The sequence below is a fragment of the Pangasianodon hypophthalmus genome, chromosome 17, assembly GCF_027358585.1.
Source record: "Pangasianodon hypophthalmus isolate fPanHyp1 chromosome 17, fPanHyp1.pri, whole genome shotgun sequence".
Lineage (NCBI taxonomy): Eukaryota > Metazoa > Chordata > Actinopteri > Siluriformes > Pangasiidae > Pangasianodon > Pangasianodon hypophthalmus.
In genome coordinates this window covers 13,989,066-14,008,632 of record NC_069726.1, presented here as the reverse complement: position 1 = coordinate 14,008,632, position 19,567 = coordinate 13,989,066, and the positions used below count along the sequence as shown (strand labels likewise).

At 37.2% G+C, this 19,567-nt stretch overlaps 3 protein-coding genes across 5 annotated transcripts; 1 reads left to right on the top strand and 2 right to left on the bottom strand.

Annotated features, from left to right (window-relative positions):
• Positions 1-122: 122 nt before the first annotated feature.
• med11 (mediator complex subunit 11) lies at positions 123-4,428 on the bottom strand. The gene is made up of 4 exons (XM_026941975.3): positions 4,382-4,428; positions 4,172-4,264; positions 660-790; positions 123-414 (listed from the first exon to the last, which is right to left on the bottom strand). The coding sequence occupies exons 2-4, from the start codon at positions 4,239-4,241 to the stop codon at positions 271-273; spliced, it is 345 nt and encodes a 114-aa protein (XP_026797776.1). The 5' UTR covers positions 4,242-4,264; positions 4,382-4,428; the 3' UTR covers positions 123-270.
• Positions 4,429-4,674: 246 nt separating this feature from the next.
• On the top strand, positions 4,675-8,050 carry si:ch1073-143l10.2 (uncharacterized protein LOC565165 homolog). Of its 2 annotated transcripts, none has more exons than XM_026941973.3 (6): positions 4,675-4,813; positions 4,908-4,980; positions 5,078-5,174; positions 6,452-6,525; positions 6,610-6,861; positions 7,780-8,050. In XM_026941973.3, the coding sequence occupies exons 1-6, from the start codon at positions 4,726-4,728 to the stop codon at positions 7,907-7,909; spliced, it is 714 nt and encodes a 237-aa protein (XP_026797774.3). In that variant the 5' UTR covers positions 4,675-4,725; the 3' UTR covers positions 7,910-8,050. The 2 variants fall into 2 exon arrangements, with proteins under 2 accessions (XP_026797774.3, XP_053097143.1); XM_053241168.1 differs by having other exon boundaries at positions 7,748-7,881.
• A 427-nt stretch (positions 8,051-8,477) lies between these two features.
• Positions 8,478-19,567, bottom strand: arrb2a (arrestin, beta 2a). 2 transcript variants are annotated; one of them, XM_026941927.3, is made up of 16 exons: positions 19,395-19,567; positions 18,486-18,516; positions 17,309-17,369; positions 17,164-17,208; positions 16,874-17,070; positions 16,144-16,203; positions 15,937-16,004; positions 15,627-15,762; positions 13,968-14,052; positions 13,788-13,860; positions 13,555-13,692; positions 13,384-13,467; positions 12,696-12,719; positions 12,421-12,497; positions 10,868-10,922; positions 8,478-10,739 (listed from the first exon to the last, which is right to left on the bottom strand). In XM_026941927.3, exons 1-16 carry the CDS (start codon positions 19,415-19,417, stop codon positions 10,649-10,651), a joined length of 1,248 nt encoding a protein of 415 aa, XP_026797728.1. In that variant the 5' UTR covers positions 19,418-19,567; the 3' UTR covers positions 8,478-10,648. The 2 variants fall into 2 exon arrangements, with proteins under 2 accessions (XP_026797728.1, XP_026797729.1); XM_026941928.3 differs by lacking the exon at positions 12,696-12,719 and having other exon boundaries at positions 19,395-19,566.

Here is a 19,567-nt window from a genome sequence, read left to right as displayed (position 1 = left end):
AAAAGTAAGGTGTTTTCTTTATACAACATGATAATACATGATATTTTGGGGAAAAAAGCTTCAACTAGAAAAACCCTACCCTCATAGAAAGTAGTACAAATTCAAAGTTTCCCTTGGCAGTCTGTAGACAGATACGTGCTTCACAAAAGTGAGATTTCTCACAAAGCCAAGGTTCAAAATTCTTCAGCAATATTTTCTTGAGACTCTGGCTAAATCTAGATGTTATGCTACTACATTTCCAATAAAACTGTGATGAATACATGAGATTCATCATGTCTGGGGGTCGAGCATCATCTCACAGGTGCGTCTTAGTTCTCCCAGTTTGACACGGGCGTATTCTGCACGGTTCAGGGCCATCTGGCAGTCCTTTCTTGCCGAGTACGTCGAGCCTTCGTGAGGCTGACCAGTCGCCACCTTTACTCAAATGGAAAAGGAGAAAGCACACACTCGTGTCTCAGACGACTCGATATTACTCTGCTAAGGTCACACAAATGTGTTAAATTCCTTTATAGCATGCAAGTCCTTCATCATTTACTTCTATAAGTGTGATACTTTACAACTGTTAACTATTTACAACAACAACTATAATACGACTGAATTTTATAGAAGAAAATAAAATTCACAATATCCTATGGAAACATGGGAATGGATAAGCTCACCTGTGTGAGATAGCGGATCTGAGAGCTGAGCTCACTCTCAATCCTGTTAATGGAGGTTTGAAACTGGTTGAGCTGCCGCTCTAATAAGCTTGCATTATGCTTCTCCCTGGACAACTCCATCACTATGTTTCCTAAAAGAAGAGAGAGCATAAATGAGCCTGTAACAATTCGTAAATGTTTGCCTACTGGCTGTCAAACAAAAGATTATGATTAATGATTTTATTGTCTTTTCTACTGACTTTATGCCACTCTAAAACAGAAAGCTACTTATTGATATTTCATATGTAAGTAAATTTGTGTGACTTTCTGACTTGACATAAAAAATAGATTTATAAAACTATAACTAAAATATACAGAGGATATTAATAAAAAACATAATAAACATTACATTATTGCAAAAATTATGTAAATGAGTAATGGATTACAATATGTAACAATTTTTAATTGTTTATGCCTCAAAAGTATAGAGAATAGCTATTTATCCCTTCAATCTTTGCTTTTGTGATGAGGACATTTGTATTTTTAAATATACCTATTTTCATTGAGAAAACGGGCAAATTTAATTTATTTATTCAGTCTTTTTGAGGCAAACGGAATTGCCTGTAGCCTGAATGAGTGGCGCATCTTCATTGACTGCTCACGTAAAGCTATGCTGCTCCATAACAGGAACAAGTACCTGTCTCTTCCCCTGGCTCACTTGGTGTACCTCAAAAAGATTGCAACAGCATCAAGGCATTGCTGGACGACGTGAAGTATGATGAGTACTGCTGGGAGGTCATTAGAGTCTTCAGAATGGTGGAAGGTGCTGATGCCACCACTGCACAGCAAATTGAGCTGTATGAAACAATTTGTCACAGCTCTAGAAAAGGAGTCAGCAGCCTTCAAGTACCTTCAAGACTTCTTTCCTAAGCTGTCTGAGGCAAAAGTCAAAGCTGGTGTCTTCATTGGACAACATAGAAAGAAGATTCTGCAGTGCAAGGAATTCCTCAAGAAGCTCACTAGGAAGGAGAAAGTGGCATGGAACGGCTTTGTTGTAGTGGTTCGGGGCTTCCTGACCAACCACAACTCCATAAAGTATGTGGAGCTGGTTGAGACTCTTGTGAAGAACTACACCACAATGTGCTGCAGGATGTCTCTCAAAACCCATATCCATGATGCTCACATTGATAAATTCAAGGAGAATATGGGAGCGTACTCAGATGAGCAACCGTGCGCTCTCAGTGTCGGTCCCAAGCCTGGATAAAATTGTGGAGGGCTGCGTCAGGAAGAGCATCCGGTGTAAAAATTGTGCCAAGTCAAATACGCAGACCAATGATCCACTGTGGCGACCCCTAACGGGAACAGCCGAAAGAGGAGCAACAACTCAAATGAGCAAGCCAAGCGCTTCCACCAGGATATACTGAACTTTGAACACCACTACCAAGGACAATATAACAAGAACATGATGAGAGACTACATTTGGGGGCTGCTTTGTGAAAGTGATTTTCAATATAATCGTAAATCTCAAAAAAAACTTCTCACTTCTAAATCTTTTGTGGTAATTTTTGTATAACGTTAGTCTAAGTATGTGTTAATTTTGATTCATATATATATATATTGTTTTTTTCTGACTTTATATGAACGAAAAGAATTCACTCTTTTTCTCAATGAAAATAGGTTAAAAAAAAAAAAAAAAAAAAAAAAAATGGAAAATATAGATCACAAAAGCAACAGTTGAGGGGATTGATAGCCATTCTATACTTTTACAGTATAAGCAATTAGGAAATAACACGTACTACCCAGGAACAATAAATAAATGAAAATTTGTTACATATTGTTATTGCAAAAACAGATCATGTGTTTGTCATACATCTCCTCAAAATATTACTGTGATGTACTGGAAAGGATAGATCATAAATCAAAGCCTCTGAACAAGAATAATGGTTTAAAATATAACATAGTTTGATTGTACTGATGGACTCAGATTTAATCTTTTTGATAGATTCAAATAAGTATATCCTTCACATATTAAGGCCTATATGGAAAAATGTAAATACAACACACACGCACACATATATATATGTAAACGAGACTTTTGCATTGATATGGAGTACGGCTGGGCTAATCATGATTAATCGCATGATTTTATATGCATCAGTGATAAACATCTCATTAGTGTTTATTTAGACAGAATCAGTGAATAAATAAGGGGAAAAAATTGGGGTGTGCTATTCTAGGAAAATAATGTTGGAGTGCTGAGATGTGAAAGATGATTGTTCTCCAATAATAGCATGCCTCAAACTGATTTATTCCACGATTACATTTTTTAATTTATTAAAACATGTCACATGATACTTTTTAACTGTTTATATTTACATGTAATGATGTGGAAAGTCCGCAAAACAAGTCATTTCTATTAACACACTATTAAACAGTCATCTCTTTTTTCTCTCTCTTAAGGTTAATGACAGAACACAGCTAAATAATAATAATAATAATAATAATAATAATAATAATAATAACACAGCTTGTCATGGTACTGAGAAAGTGGAAAGTTCTCCGTCTTGAAGACTCTACTGTAGCGGAAAACTTACTGACCAGTACAAAGCACTGAAACTGGAGACTCCTTCCATGAAAGCTAAATAAACATCTCTTTACAGAAAGCTTCGCCATAGCAATGATTATACGTTTCTCTTTGTTAGATAATAAACCATTTTTAATCTGTTTATTATTCTTCTTAGTTTATGTGGAGCATACGAGTCCCTGTGTACGTAGTTACTGCAGAAATGATTACGTGCTGGAGCACGCGCATTAATATAAACCTGTGATTTGTTTTGCAGAAGGCACTACAGTCAGAGCTGCTGGTAGAGAAACTTATGCTGCCTTCACGTGCTATCGAAATGATCGTAAATAAGAGTTTCCCACTAGGACGATGCACATGAATGACCTCTCAAGTCGTCATTCCGACTGGGAAACTCGGATATAATTTAGATACCCGAGTTTCCGAGATGGAAAGAGTCCTAATCTTTCAGCATGGCGGAGGAGAGAAGAGTTTCTGTACTGAATGACACATTTTGTTCATTTTTCTAAATGCAGCGCATCCATTCTAATCATGTTGTACATTTTTACGCCGTGAAAATAGCTTGTATTTGACCAAAATTCACTTATCGTCAGTAAACTAGCTAACTGAGTAATGAGTTATGGTGTCAAAATAAAAAATAAAATAAAAATAATTTAAAAAAATGTATGAATGAACCTGGCGTAGTCCATGTTTCATGCTCTTTCTGACAACAAAGCATGTGAACACGACATCCTCGTAATCACCAATTCAGAAGTGGGCAGTAGGAGAATTCCGGTAGCACATGAAGGCAGCATTAATCAACACCTTCTGTCCAATCAGAATCGAGAATTCAACAGCACTGTGGTATGAACAGGATTAATGATGCGTGATTATAGAGCTTCTCGTGGCTAAAGTAGAGGACGTTCACAATTTCAGTAAAATATCAGACAAGGGTTTGAGCTGAGACAGAAACCTGCACACTGAAGAACGACAGCAATCTCCTTTTCCACATCCTCCAGAGCCCGTAACCTGTCATTAGCCATTTTGCAGCTCTCTAGTGTCGCATCTACAGGAGAACAGACATGATTAGCAAAACCCGCGTTTACGTCTAAACGCATTAGATTCCAGTAAACAACACACCACAGGAGACATCTAAATAACAAAAATATTACAACTCACTTACTTCTACTTTAGGACGAGGTGAAACTAGTTTTATCTGGAATAAAAAGCTATCAAACAATTAAAAAAGAAAACATCCAGGGTAACAACCACAAAGGTTCACTCGAGTTACGGCAAGCCGAGTAGGACAAACTTGAGCTAAAAGAAAACGCGAAACCTCGGCAACGGAGAGGCAGGAAGGATGGACTGATCCGTGCTCTTTGAAACAGACCTGTAGCTGGAGTTTTTCAAGAAAGAACAAGAAAACACACAGCGTTCAGATCAGTCGTACTGCAGAAAAGGATAAGAAAGACTAAGGTTAATTTTGTTTTCTCTAATGTAAGTGTGTTGTTAGTGTGAAGCCGGATTATGGAGGCATGGAAAAGTCACGTGCGAGCAGCACTGATCCACAGGGACTGCCTACAGAAAGATCCCTTCTCTGGACTCTTCACTAAAGGTCAGTATACATACATTATCAGGTTTTATTATGTCTTTATTCCTATAAAATGTTTCTTACAAAAAAATTAATAACTTTCCTGACTAATACCTAGTGTCTAGATTAGAAGAAATGTTAAGTCTACATATGGGTGTGTGGGAGGATATGGAGAGAGACAGAATAAAAAGGTAAGGAAAAAAGGAGTTTTTTTTAAGTAAAAGAAAATTTTGTTATATATAAAATACTATAAAATAATATTTTATTTTATATGTCTTGTTCCTGGAGTCCAAATGCAAATGGAGTATTGCAATGCCCAGTAGAGGAGAAAAACCCAGCGAAACTCTACCTGCAGCTCAAAGAGGAAGAGCAAACCAGACAAAAGGTATACTTTTATAAAAAGTTATTTTTTTAAATATCCAAACTTAATAATAAAGTGTCTTCTAGAACAAAAGTCATACAAGTGGTGTATAACTACACTGTGTGTGAGACCACACACTGTACACTGTGTAGTGCACGTTTTTGGGAGTCCTCTGAAAGCATGAGTGATGAATATCAGACCTTGCAAGGCACTACAATACAGAAATGCATCTGATTATTTTTGGAATGCCTGAAATGCTGTTTTGATCAGAGAATACTGTACTGTACCCCTGCTGTTCTTGTGTGCATACTCTTTCTGTACTGTACCCCTGCTGTTGCTAAATGCAATTTCCCCACTGCGGGACAAATAAAGGAATATCTTACTCTTAATAGGTACAAAATACATAAAATGCAACTGTAATTGAATGTTGTTTCTAGGTGTCATTTATCCTAAGACATTTTCTACCTATATTCACCAACTTTCATGGGCATGTTTTGAATTCAAGAGGTTGTTTTGCTTATTTTTCAATTTTGAATTTAAGAATTAATTTGACAATCTGCTGATAAAACGTCCACAGTCGGTTGATAGTTGGTTAGTAATACTCCATAGCCAGAGTCAAAATGAAGCTTTGTTTTTGTACATTTTGTACAGGCACTCTTTAAAAAAGGGGCTGTTTAACAGTTTTCTAGTTGGTACATAGTTATAACTTTTTTAAGGGGTTGTGCTTGGAATGTTTTGTAAAAAGATAATCCTCTGCTGTTGACCTCCACATATAACCTTTAAATGTTCACACAGAAGCACAGACTGAATACCCATTTAGATGTTTACTATGAGTGTGTTATATAACACTAAAAATTGCACATCAGTGCATTCTAGTGATTTTTCTGTTGTTGTTAAAGCAAGGTGAATCGTTTAACAATAATATAAAGGTAATTTATATAGCACTTTTCAGTGATGCAAAATAAGTAAAAATGTCAAACATAACACATGTACACAGATAGGCATTTACATATACACACATTTTAGACGTGAATTTAAATAGGAAGACAACATTTTTGCAGGAGGGGAGACAAAGGTTACGGGTTGGGAATATTTTGGGAATATAATTGTGCAAAATGCTGTTCTGGCATTCAAAGCTTTGGAGTTTGGACTAAAAGATAATAAGCAAGCCTATAGAGGAAGATCTGACAATGCAGTGGGTTGGTAGGCAAGGGGAAAATAAACAGAAGGGAAAGAGATTGTTGATAGCTTTGTATGCTGGAGGAAATTTCAGCTGGATGCAAATGATGTATCTTCTCCAGCTTGCCCAGAAAGTGTCAGACCTGACCAGTGATCGTTACTTGAAGGAAGCAGAGCTGCAGTACTGTCACTCACAGTAAGTGAGCTTCCTGTTACAGCTTCTGAAATTATGCATTCTGGTGATTTTATGTATGTTAAATGTTGTATGTTTGTGTTGTAGAGTAAGCCGCTACCGCAACGAAGCTCTGCTCTTGGCCAGAGAAGCGTGCTGTCTCAAAAATGATCTGTCTGAGTACGAGTATAAATTGGAGTGTCAGTCAAAGGAGTTGGCTGCGTTGCAATTGGAGCAGAGGACACTGAGGGAGGACCTGGTGATCGCACGTCAGGAGAAAGAGGAGCTACTGGAACGCTGGTTGGAGGAGAAAAGAGAGGAGGCAGAGCGAATTAATAAGCACAATGCTGCACTGGAAAGGTGAATGTGCTATTTTGACTATTGTACTAAAATGTAGAATTGTAGTACATCTTGTACTAAACAGGAAGGCATTTCTCACAATCTAGGTTAGGCAGGGAGGCTTGTCATAATTAGCCATCATTTTCCTCAAGTTTTAGACACAAATTTAGGAATGTATATCCTAAATAAACTATGCCAGAGGACTCAAGTCTATTAATATCCAGAACGCCACTAATTCTAAAATGTATGTGGTTTTATTTTTAGAACAGGTTATAATTTTTGTGCTTTAAAATGTCCACTTGTGTCAAATAAGGCATTAAACACAATGGCGCATGCTGTTATAGGAAAATAATCACTTAAGGCTGATGTGATTACCTCCCCAAAGCGGATTATTTTGACAGATGATTATGTAAACAATTCAGTTCCTGTTATCGTTTATATTATAGCAGCTGTTGAGGTTAATAAGATGAAAAATCCAGCTTCTCATGTTACAGAGAAACCTAAAGTCCTTGGCATGAGACAGACTTTCATGTGGTGGAAAACGTACCAATCATTACAAAGCACTAATGCTGGAGACTCCTTCCATGAATGTTAAACATCTCCATCAATACATTAAGCTTCACTACATTAATGATTATACATTTCTAATCTGTTTATTATTAGACTTAGATTATATGTAGCCACGGCTATTCAAGTCTCCATGGACGAGTTATTAGAATGAGTGCATTATTACAAACCTGTGATTTGTTATAGAAAATTAATCAACACCTTCTGACAATCGAAATCAACAATTCAACAGTGCTGTGGTATAAAATGAACTATTACAGGCTGGTTAATTAAATGAATACTTAGTTATTTACTTCTAACTTAAACTTAATGACATCTTAATGTGAAAAATATGTTGCAGATACCCAGCATCTTGATTTTGTTCCCTGGTAGGTGGAACAGTTATGCTGGTCGACTGAGCAGGCGTCTGTATTCTGGGCCTCGTCGGCAAACACGGCCAACTACTAACAGCCAAGTTATCCATAGAGATTCAACTGATCAACCATCCACCAAGCATGACTAAATACTTCACTGATTTACTTTTAATTCAGTTTACTGAAAATTTGCACTGTACTAAATCTTAACTGTATAAAATGTGTACATTATTTTTTTAAAATGTGAATTTGAAACCGATATGTACAATAAACTTGTTTAGTGTTTTGAATTACATTGCTACAGTGTGTGTGTGTGTGTGTGTGTGTGTGTGTGTGTATATATATATATATATATATATATATATATATATATCCATTTTCTACACAGTCCACCACTTATCCTACACAGGGTCGTTGGGAGCCTGGAGCCTATCCCAGGGGACTCAGGGCACAAGGCGGGGGACATCCTGGACAGGGTGCCAACACATGGCAGGACACAATTATACACACACACCCCCAATCACACACTACAGACAATTTAGAGATGCCAGTGCATGTCTTTGGACTGGTGGAGAAACCCCCCAAAGCACAGAGAGAACACGCAAACTCTGCGTACACAGGGCTGAGGCGGGAATCGAACCCAACTCCGGAGGTGTGAGGCAAACGTACTAACCACTAAGCCACCATGCTTCCTGTGATTCAATAAATGAAACACTGTTTGGCATTTTATATTTTTATTTAAAAAATTAAATAAATTCTGAAATAAAAAAATGGAAAACAATGACGTCACAGTTATTAAACTCGTATTAACATGAAGATAATTATACTTATTTTTTCCGTCTGAGACATGATGAATTTTTTCACCAAAAGTAGCATGTTTATTTACACATGAAGGTGCTGTAGGGTAAATGTAAACGCCCTTCCAATGTGCAGACGGCCATTACAGCTCGACTGAAGCGCACTCCATATCAGCACCGATTCTGTCACATCTCTGAATGAAGAAGGAATGAGCCAGTGTACCTGAGGGTTGGACACAGTATACTATGGACAACACAAACAGACATCCTATTAGTATTAATCAAGTTTAACCGCTAAACCGTTAGCTAATGAGCTCTTTGTAAAACATGATGCAGGGCAAAGAGGTTGTGCGTGGGAGTGCTTCGCCTGGGATTCCCAATACAGTTATTTTTTCATCATGTTTGTGTTGTAACTCATAATAATTAAGATTATTAACACTCATTTACTAATGTCAAAACACATTGTAGAAATTAAGCTAAAAAGGCATTTCAAAATCAACTTCAGGATATCATAGAACAACAAAACAAGTTCTCGCAATTTGGATTTTTTTCCAAATCCATTTCTTGTATTTAACCTCTAAAGGTTGGCACCATGTAGGACACCTAGATGCCACATTAGGCTAAAACAGACAAGACTGACTCTATGGAGTCAGAACAATTTGCAGCAAGATACAAGAATCACCGACATCTCAAAGCAAGAGAACGCAGATTCACTTTTGACAAATCTCTGAAAATGTGCATTTTCATTTTATGGGGGACTTTACGGCAGGGTTACAGCTGCTGACGAAGTGGGTTTACTGCGTATAACTTTAATGGGTGAGAGCTTCTCTAACTGCCTAATTTATTGCCTAATGTTAATGTCTGGTAGTGTAGAACAGTACGATAAGTTTTGCAATAAGATTTGTCGTTGGATTTCTCAGTAAGTACCATTTACTTACGCAGGCTGTTTATTATTACCATGTCATAGCTTACATGTTACTTGTTCAATTTACGATGAATGTTAATTCATCTTCTGGAACAGTTTTATACTATCAGGGTTGTGGTGGATCTGTAGCCTATCCTGAGAACACTGGGTGAGAGTTGGGAACACACCCTGAATAGGACACCAGTCCACCACAGGGCACCATGCACACACATTCAACCCTCCCATATTTTTGGGAGGTGGGAGGAAGCCCATGCAGACAAGGGCAGAAGATAAGAAACTCTGCACAGACAGTAACAAGAGCTCAGGATTGGGCCTGGAGCTGTGAGGTAGCAACGCTATCCGCTGCGCCACTGTGCTACCCTGTGATTAAAATGTTGTTTGTAAAGCCATGTCTACATGATGCTTATACTTTATGTTTTTAGGTAATCTTGTTCCTGGATTAATGTTTTATTAACTAAAAAAAACAAATTTCAGATATCTACTCTGATTTTTATTTTTATTATTACTACTAGGCTTTTATTCTCATAATTGTGTAGTAGATTAACCGCATTAATACTAGTAAAATGCATGCTCAAGACTGGTAGGTCTTATGTTTTATGATCATTTCTGTCCAAATGCATATTAGCAGACATCCCATTGCTTTGCCTAAGTCTCTCAGCAGTTAGGCTTAATCAAATTATCGGCAATGCAGGTATATTTACATTACCCACAACATGCAGAAATTTATTAGTCTGTAACCAAGCTGATTTAGTGAGAATGAACATACTACCTGCGTCTCTCCCTAGACTTGAACTGATCTATGTGCAGTTACTGACATATCAAAGTAGTCAATGACAGTGGCTAATGCGGCATCTAGATTTCCTACATCGACAGTTGGCACAAGAATCACATGAGGTCATTATTTACTCATAAGAAAAGGAAGTTAATTCTCCTTTTTTCCTTTGTTCAATGCTCTAAGTTACAGCACCTTTCCTCAAATGATCCTTTTAGCATTGGGAAAATGTTGGCAAAACACTGCTTCATCAAAGGAATGATAAGATGATTAGGAAGGAGATTTGTTATGAAAGATTGTTCTTTTTGAGTAAATTAGTTGGTGATTTTTCTTCATGCTGTAAGTTTCTGGGCTGAGTAGGGGGAAAAAAAGAACAAGAAGGAGGAAAGAAGGCTCAGCAGTCCTCATCTTTATCATCAGTGGTTCCTTTTAACCGCAGACGGGCAAAATCTTCAAACACCAGGTCATCATCTTGGGTGAAGCTACTATTGGAAGGGAAAGACAGATAGGACACTCTAGATAGGTAAAACCACATATATGGTTTTAAATATATATATATAGATTCTTGCATGGAGAAGAAAAAATATGAATAAGCCAATAATTACAAACTTACTTTGTGTCAAACTCTATGAGGTTGGTGTCGATAGGAGGGTCTGCCTCTGGCACAGCTGTTAAAAAATATTATGGATATTATTCATGACACTGTAGTGAGTTAGAAATATAGTTATAACTGAACTAGTGTTATAGAGTAGTGGTTAACCAGGACTGAACTTACTTTCATTTCAATATTTACTCATTGTAAATTCTTCACTTTAAAGGATTTGAAAATTTCAAGAATAACACACGAACTCAGCGTTTGTTATATTACAGGTATTAAATTATTTGGTTATGCCTGGACCACTCTACGAGATTTATACAATCCTAACTGCTATTGAAAATTACCCCAGTCATAAAAACAGATTTTATTTGTTTTCTTTTTGTCCTGGATCACCCTTCAATCATCAAACCCCACTCCCATACAGGATTTCCCAACTAAAAACCTGGAATTTTGCAGAATTTCTTGTGCACAAAAGTGGCTTCAGATCAAAACACACGTGATTGATGACAGCACACTCCTGGGTGCGAAAAAAATTTAAGTAAATAAATAAATAATAATAATAATAATAAAAAAATGCAAATTAAGCTTTTAATGGTCTTAACAACAAACAAACGCACTCCTGAGAGCTTCTGTGCCACCATTTGCTCATTTACTTTTGATTTACTTTTACAGTGAACTGAACTGGGGGAAAAGACAGAAACAGGGAAATTCACTTTAGTCTTCTTGTACACAGAGAGAAAATCATGATAATGATTGAAATGTTTGATGTAAAATTCAAACTAACACATGTCTGGTTTTCCAAAAATATCTCCTGGGATGTTTGTTTTTCCCTTAAAAATATTCCTTATCTGCCACACCTGATGAAGCCCATCAAGGGCCACAAGGCTTAAACATTTAAAGAAATCAAAGGGAAAAGCTATCCTATACTAAGTTCTTTTATCTACTTGTTTAATTCTTGCTAATTTCCTGACCAATGATTTGTTGTTAAAACCATTAAAAGCTTAATATTTTGCCATTTTGGGCTTGGCCCATTTTTTTGCCCAGGAGTGTACAGCTCAGCCATTCATAAACCACGTCAAGATTGTGTTTTCACACTAGACAGTCAGCCTGCTCCCCCACAGTACAGGATGTTGATTTATAAATGTTGAAGATTAATATTTATAATTTTACACTTTGAATCTTTTTGACTAGGAGTTGATTGGAGGGGTTGAGACTGAATTTTACATACCATGCACTTTAAGATAATGCCCTGATTATCTTCTAGTGTGGCTCAGTCATTTTATGATCACTCTTATCCTTCATTAAGTTTCACATGCTTATCACATGCTTATGCAAAAGAGGCCAATTTTATAGACCTTGTGCCATAATTCAAATCAGTTTTTTTGCAATGTTAGATAGATTAATTTTGTATGTTAACAGTTTAACTATTTCATTTTTCTGCATCACTGTATAATTCCACACCAGGATACGATCATCCTATTCACTTTTCAGGAATAAGCCCAAGAAGCTAGCTGTGTTGAAATGAATGAGCGAGTGTTGCATAAACAATACTGAAGTACAGCAGGTACCTGAGGCTGGTCGAGAAGTGGGAACATCTACGGGTTTAGGATGCATTAAGACAAACGGCAGCTCGACTGAGACGTCTCTGTGGGAGGAAAGGACATGACAGTTATACTGCTTGTAAGATTCAGTTGGGTTGTAGTGCACAGGCATACGGTACATACAGGTGTCATTCGGTTATTTCAAAACAAGAGAAAACAGATGAGTAGCAGAAAGAGCAAGCTTCACTGCAAACCTGGACAGGCAAATCAAGAAGCCACAGTGATGCACAGTGTATATTTACCTCTCCAGTAAGCTGCTTAAAAGTCTGATGCAACGCAGGAGGGTTAACAGACAGATGGAGGGAAACAGATACACAGAGAATAAGATGAAACACCAGCAGAGAACGGAATGATGTGAAAACACAAATGACATAATGAAAGCAAAAGGTTAGGGGAGAGCATCAGCAGCCATCCCGCTGCTGGAACATACACTCTCACATATAATATTCTTAAGATAAAAAGAAAAAAGAAAATGTCTAAGAGAATGGTAAGGGGATGGTAACAGTAAAATGATTATCTGGTATTATCTGAGGTTTGCCTTTGAGCAAACCAAATGTTCCAACAGCGGAAATGTGGCTATTAATACCCTAAAGCCTTGCTTTTAAGCCATCATCAGTTCTCATATACAGTAATTTAAATCAAATGTAACAGCAGTACAGGGAGAACATGATGGCGGTCCAATACAGAAAGAACACTGCTCTATGTATGCGTCGTGAGCTACAAAAGATCAAAGCTGTGAACCATTTATCTCAAATATATATTTCTATAAAGCATACCTTGCTGAAGCCCTGTGACGCATGAATTGTAATAGTTCATATAACAGCCCATAAAACCCCGTGGAGAGAATAAGTGCCAGACTACAAATGCACCCTGCTACAGTATAACTACATATCGAACAGTGGGTTTGTTCCAGAGAAACCTGTGACTCACCCTCCACGGGAGACGACCAGCTTAACTTTGACTCGATACGACACCAGAACTCCAAGAACCTCCTTATTACATCCATCTTTAACACTGCACATGGTAGAAACAAAGAAAGAAAATTAGTCTGCTCACTCATTCAATAGACAATATAAATACGAACACACACTCCTTACTAACATGGTGCTGGAGGCCAGGTTGGTATCTTCGTGTTTGAGCTTGCCATCCAGAGCCAGGCCTCGCTTCTCTCGGTTATTATTCAAGGTGGGAGTGAGAGTGTACACCTTACAGAATGTGGAGCTGGATGATACCTGGTCACTGAAAGAATTGAAATCGAGTCAGTTTAACAACATGGATGCAGTCGCTCTAGTGTATTCTACTGAGAATATACATCGAGGAAGGCTGTTGCTCACTCTGCCTCAAGCTGAGCCACTGGACATTTGTACTGAGCTGTGCTGAACAGACAGATGTCAGCATACTGCCGCACTGAGGAAAGATGGAGAACTTGTCCATAACTGTTTATATAACTGCTTGAGCACAATCAGCACAGACTACAATAAAAAAAAAAAAAACACATATCAACAGACACTTGCCTGATATTTTGACTCGTTTGACAGTCTTGGTCGAGTTGTTGGTGACATGAACGTTCACACTGATGGGCTCCCCGTGATAATACAGCTGTACAAAAAGTACAAACATCTTAAACCAGTACATTTATATATATATATATATATATATATATATATATATATATATATATATATATATATATATATATATCTTTATAAAAGAGTACATTAAATGCATTCAGTACATCCATACTACTAAGGCAGAAGGCATATTTGTTTTGATTTTTAAAAAAAATACACCCCTAACCCAAAAAAAAAAAAAAAAGTTTACAGAATTGGTGGAGAAAAAAAAAGGCATGAAAGAAGCCCAATTACATGATGACTGGAGCTGGCAGTCAATCAGGAGAGAGAGAGAATGAGAAAGCAGAGTGTAAAGAAACGGATGTGAGAGAGTGAAAATGTCTGTTATTAGACTGTTAACGTTTTTTTTTCTTGCTGAACAGGTATTATTTATCATTCACCAGCTTCCCACCAAATTGTTCTCTTTTCACTAGAGAACAATTTGATGGGAAGCTGGTGAATGATAGATAATAGTCAGCCAAATTATCATCATTGTGGAGTTTGTACACAACTTCCAGGTGAGGAGTTGCTGAGCTAGAGAACCTGTGAGTCACTAACAGGACATGTTGAGTTTCTCCAGATTACGTACGGGGCATTATGATTATGGTTTTATGGGCCAAAATTAATCAGTCGAGCATTCTGATATGCCATATCTGTGTTGTTTATCCTCTAGCATAGGTTTTAGCTAGTGTATTAACAATATCCAGGTCACGGCAAACTTTTTTGACAGGCTCGTGAACAAAATACACAGAATAGATACACAAAAAATAAATAAATAAAAAAATAAAAAAAATAAAAAAATACACAGAGAACTTAAAATAGGATAAAACAAAACAATGGAATTGACCAGCTGTTACAGTTTTGTTACCTACACTATACTTCAGCTAGATAGCAAGAATTACTACGCCTAATAGCCCCAAAGATGTGAAAAGCCTTATGGAAAGTGCCTACATTCAACCAGAACTTATATTTTAGCAAGTTATGTGCTGTTTATGTGCAGAATGAGCATAGTTATACTGTGGCAGGTCAGTAGTTCACTGGCAATGCTGCTTGATCAGGCCATTACCGTGAGAGCTTACTGGCTAAAAGACAAGCTCTTGTTAGGAGGATTTGTGCTTTCACTAGCTACTCAATAACACACTGATGTGCACAATAAAATCATTTTATTCACACAACACCTCTGTAATACTGAGCAATCACAAGTAATAATAATTGGGCTGCACTCCAAGCTGCATACTACTGTATGAAATAGTATGTCACCACAACACTGGTGTCATTATTATTCATGCACACTAGTATGTACTAGGAGAGTTGGGACACAGCCTTGAGTTCTATCTAAATGCGTGCAGTTGCAGCCTGAGATTAATGCACAGCACAAACCACACTACAAAAGTAACTTGCAATTGCATTTTTTCTATCAGAGAGAGCGAAATTCAAAAATCTTACTTCCTGTACCATTAAACAGAAGTCTGATAAATAATAGCATTAAATAACCCATTAATTAAATATGCATGGCAAATATAACAAATGGCTTTTGTTTTAATAGGGCAGTATGGTGGTCACCTCTTTATCTAGAGACGCTTCTAGATGCAGAGAGCGGTCAGACATCAGGAAGCTCCGTGTTGTCTCCACCATTGGCTGAGGACCAGGCTTCTCAGGAGCATACTGCACTTTACGAATCACTAATCGGACAGAATTTCTGGAAAAAAAAAAAATAAATAAATTTAAATCTAATAAAACCAGATCACTTAGTACAAGCTGAGACTAAATGGATTTGTTGATAAATCAGTCGTGTCCCTATAGGCCAATATGATTTACTTTGTGCAGGCACATAACGTGCTGAGTCATGAAGGAAAAAGCTCAACTGGCTTACCGTTTATGAATCTTCTCCTCCACAGACCTGGCACAGAAAGCTCTTATCTCATAATCTACCCCACAGGCCTGTGCAGTGCAGAGAGAGAAGTTAATGAGGTGGCGGAATAATAAAAACAACAAGTCATCATAGCAATCATGCCGAAGAAGAACTGAAAGTGGGGTCAAACTGAACATTTGTGAAAAGAATTTGAAAAAAAGTGTTTACCTTTCCAGTGTCCTCAGGACCAGGCTGCAGGGTAACTGAACATGGCAAGTTTTGAGGGATCTGAAACAGATCAACAGTTAACATGTGCCGTGTTTTCTAAAGACTAGTTTTACTTCTGTATTTAAGTGCATACAGATTAAGCCATAATTTTACATACAAAAAACACCCAACATATATACCGTGGGGTCCAAAAGTCTGAGATCACATTGAAAATCTGGAATTATTTTCATTTAAAATTGGAAATAAAACAATACTTTAATATTTAAAACAAAACACGTAAATGTTCTATATATTGAATATTTAACATTCAAGATTCTGCACTATTTCTAGGTCCCTATTTAAATGTGAGCGAATGTGTGATATTGTCCATGTTAACTGCTTTGTACTAAAGGTCAGATTTTCCTCATGTCTAATCTCTTCTACTGAAGCGGGTGTTCAGACGACACACTGATGGATTTCATCTAAAATGGGTCATAAGGTTTTACACAAACTGGCGTCCATGCCAGCTCGAGTGCACGCTGTCATTAAAGCAAAAAAGGACATAGAAAGTACTAAGAAATTTGTGTAAATATTTCAAAGATTCCACTTTTCACTCAAGCTGTTGTCAGTAATATAATTTGTATTGAAACTTGTGGTATTAAATTAGAAAAGAATGCATTTTCAGTAGTGCTCTCAGACTTTTGGACCCCACTGTATGTAACATTAGGAATAACAGATTCTCATCACTTACAGTAAAGTGAAAAGGATGAGCCTGCTGCCCCAATTTCTTCAGGAGTCTCTCCTGAAGACGACTGTTGGGCTTGCGCTCCTCCGCTATAGGTGGGAAAGCTTGAAACGTGGATATGTAGAGATCTTTCCGGAAGGAAAGTCCAAGAACATCCAGGTCCTCCCGTCCATAACGGAAGGCACAGGTTAACGTCACAAATACTAAGGGAGAGAAAATAACATGCGAATGCAGAGGGGCTCTTCTTTTAGGGATCACTTAGTCAAATTTAACACAATCTAATGTGCTTTTTTTACCTTTTCTGTCTTTGAGATATTCAGGATCTACCAGAATAACTCCATCTGTATAAATAAATAAATAAATAAAGTAATCAGGTGATTATTTATCCAAGTGGAATGCAAATTTAAGTCAGATGGAATTCCAGATGAGGAGTCAACTCACCTACAGGATCCACCTGATCCAAATGATCCACAAAATCCCTTTTCCCCAAGTATACTGTAATCTGAAACACATGGTAGAGCAAATTATTAAAAAAGCACAGCAAGTAAATGTGAGCACAATAACAAACAAACAAAAAAAAAAGCTGAGTGGATATAATAACATTGCAAAATATTACAATCGTAATACACTATTGTCTGATATTAGTGCTTTTATAACTTCATTATTACTCACAATTCCTGTTTAATACATGCACTTTTACATGGGAATTATAAAAATGATAAATGCAATTAAGTGGGAAAGGGTTAAGTGTGAACACAAGCCACAGTTGAAATTCCCAGGAACATTGACATGGCATTCACATTCCCAGCGAGATCGACACGGCATTCAATTGAGATGAGGCATAGTGAAGTGACAACAGGAGAAATGACATAGGAGAAAAAAAAAAAAAAGAATTGCAGGAGAAAACATCTAGACGTGAGACTGAGTCTGAAATGAAGGAGCTGCTGGCCATTCGAGCCGAGAATGATCCCTTTATCAAACGAATGGCGCAGGCTAGGATGAGTCATTTACGGACAAATCACCAGTAGACTTAGAGAGGAAAGGCGAAAACAATCACAGGAGATACACGTCATGTATGTGTAAGAGAACTTTCATGAAAAATGTGAACATTTATGGAAAGAGTCACCAATGTCAACGATTTGTAACAGTCAGTAAGTTTTCCAGCACGAGACAGCTTTCCAGTTTCTTTGTAAAATCAAAAGCAGTGTTTGTTTTTTTTTTGGTCTTATTAACTTCAAAAGAGAGAAAGAGATGCTGATAAGGGAAACCTAAGTGAAAACAGGAACTAACTTCTCTTGTAAAACTGTAAAACTGTGATTGAATAAATCACTTTGGGATGTGCTTTTATAGAAAAATGATCCACTTTTTGTTGGTGGTCATTGATTATTTTCTTTAAACAGCATGCACCAATACTATTATTTACATAAAAGCTGATTAAATAAAGCGCTTCGGTTATGATTTGCAAGAAAAACCTCAGCAAAATAAAATACTGTGACACTGTGCATGGTGAAAACATCCTCAATTATGGACATGTGATATTTCTGCTTTTTCATGCACCTCTAGTCATTGCATATCATATAATAAGGCAGGAACTGAATAAAGGATTAATTACACGTACCTTGCAATTCGGACTGGACTTCTTGAACACCCTAGAGAAAGAAAAGAAGCCGGTGAAGATGTGAATGTAACAGATTGAATACTTAACCAAGGGACTATGAGACATCTCTGTGTTCACTGGGAGTGAAGTGTAATGCACAGAGGAAATGTCGTAAATAAAGGGGGAGATCTCAGCTGGAAAACAGAAGAGATCTTCACTAACACAACCATGATGAAAAAAACCTGCATGACTGATTATCCAGCTTCATATTCACCCCCAATTCAACTCAAAGCGTGTGACAAATTATTTTGCATTGCAAAAATATGTATACTAAAAAATAAAATATATGTATAAATAAAAAATATAAATATGTGGCAAAATTAATAACTACATGCAACATCATAGACATTCATATTCATATTCATCAGTATCTCTCTGCAGCTAAATATGAGTTTATTAACATGATAACATCCGCATCAACATGCTGCTATAAGCAGGTGCTTTATTGTTTCCTGATCTACACATTTACAAAGATACAATTTGCTGAAATTGAGTAGAAATGTTAAAGCTGTGCGAGCAGGATGTGTGTGGAACCATGCTAAATTAAAGCTACGGCTGCTGCTGCTGTTGCTGTTGTGGTTTAGCAAACAAACAGCTAATTAACACGAGCCACTTTCATTGTTCAACTTAATAGCGTTATTATTTATTATATTACATCTTTGCTATTACATATTATATAAACTTCACCCCAGTCAGCATATTATAGCCATCATAATTAGTCAGTTATGTAGCCAGCTAGCTGCGTAACTGAGTGTTTATCCGCCTAGCTAGCCACACGGCTAACGACAGTGTCCATGTTACTGAAGCTGCTACGAAGAAGAATTAAATAAACCCAGCTAGAGACTGAAATAAAAGCGGCTAAAACCTCACCGGGTGCCGGCCTTGTCCCCCATAATCCAGGGAGAATGTGACCTCCACAATTTGACGAGTCAATAAAGGTTAAGTGTTATTTAGTTTAATAAAACACATCGAACGTTAGGGTTATTTCAGTTGCGCTACATTACAGCGGGAAGAGCAGCTACAATGAGCAACCGCTCTGACCG

Excerpts from the sequence above, each read along its gene's own strand:
- arrb2a (XM_026941927.3), bottom strand. The coding sequence starts at position 19,417 with ATGGGGGACAAGGCCGGCACCCG. Across the intron at positions 13,468-13,554 it reads AACCTGGCCTCCAGCACCAT|TGTTAAAGATGGATGTAATA; the intron begins GTTAGTAAGGAG and ends TACCATGTGCAG. Across the intron at positions 12,720-13,383 it reads CTGGTCGTCTCCCGTGGAGG|ACTTTTAAGCAGCTTACTGG; the intron begins GTGAGTCACAGG and ends GCGTTGCATCAG.
- si:ch1073-143l10.2 (XM_026941973.3), top strand. The coding sequence starts at position 4,726 with ATGGAGGCATGGAAAAGTCACGTGCGAGCAGCACTGATCCACAGGGAC. Across the intron at positions 6,526-6,609 it reads CTGCAGTACTGTCACTCACA|AGTAAGCCGCTACCGCAACG; the intron begins GTAAGTGAGCTT and ends TTTGTGTTGTAG. Across the intron at positions 6,862-7,779 it reads CACAATGCTGCACTGGAAAG|GTGGAACAGTTATGCTGGTC; the intron begins GTGAATGTGCTA and ends GTTCCCTGGTAG.
- med11 (XM_026941975.3), bottom strand. The coding sequence starts at position 4,241 with ATGGCTAATGACAGGTTACGGGCTCTGGAGGATGTGGAAAAGGAGATT. Across the intron at positions 791-4,171 it reads TGTCGTTCTTCAGTGTGCAG|GAAACATAGTGATGGAGTTG; the intron begins GTTTCTGTCTCA and ends CTCTTCTTTTAG. Across the intron at positions 415-659 it reads AGATCCGCTATCTCACACAG|GTGGCGACTGGTCAGCCTCA; the intron begins GTGAGCTTATCC and ends ATTTGAGTAAAG.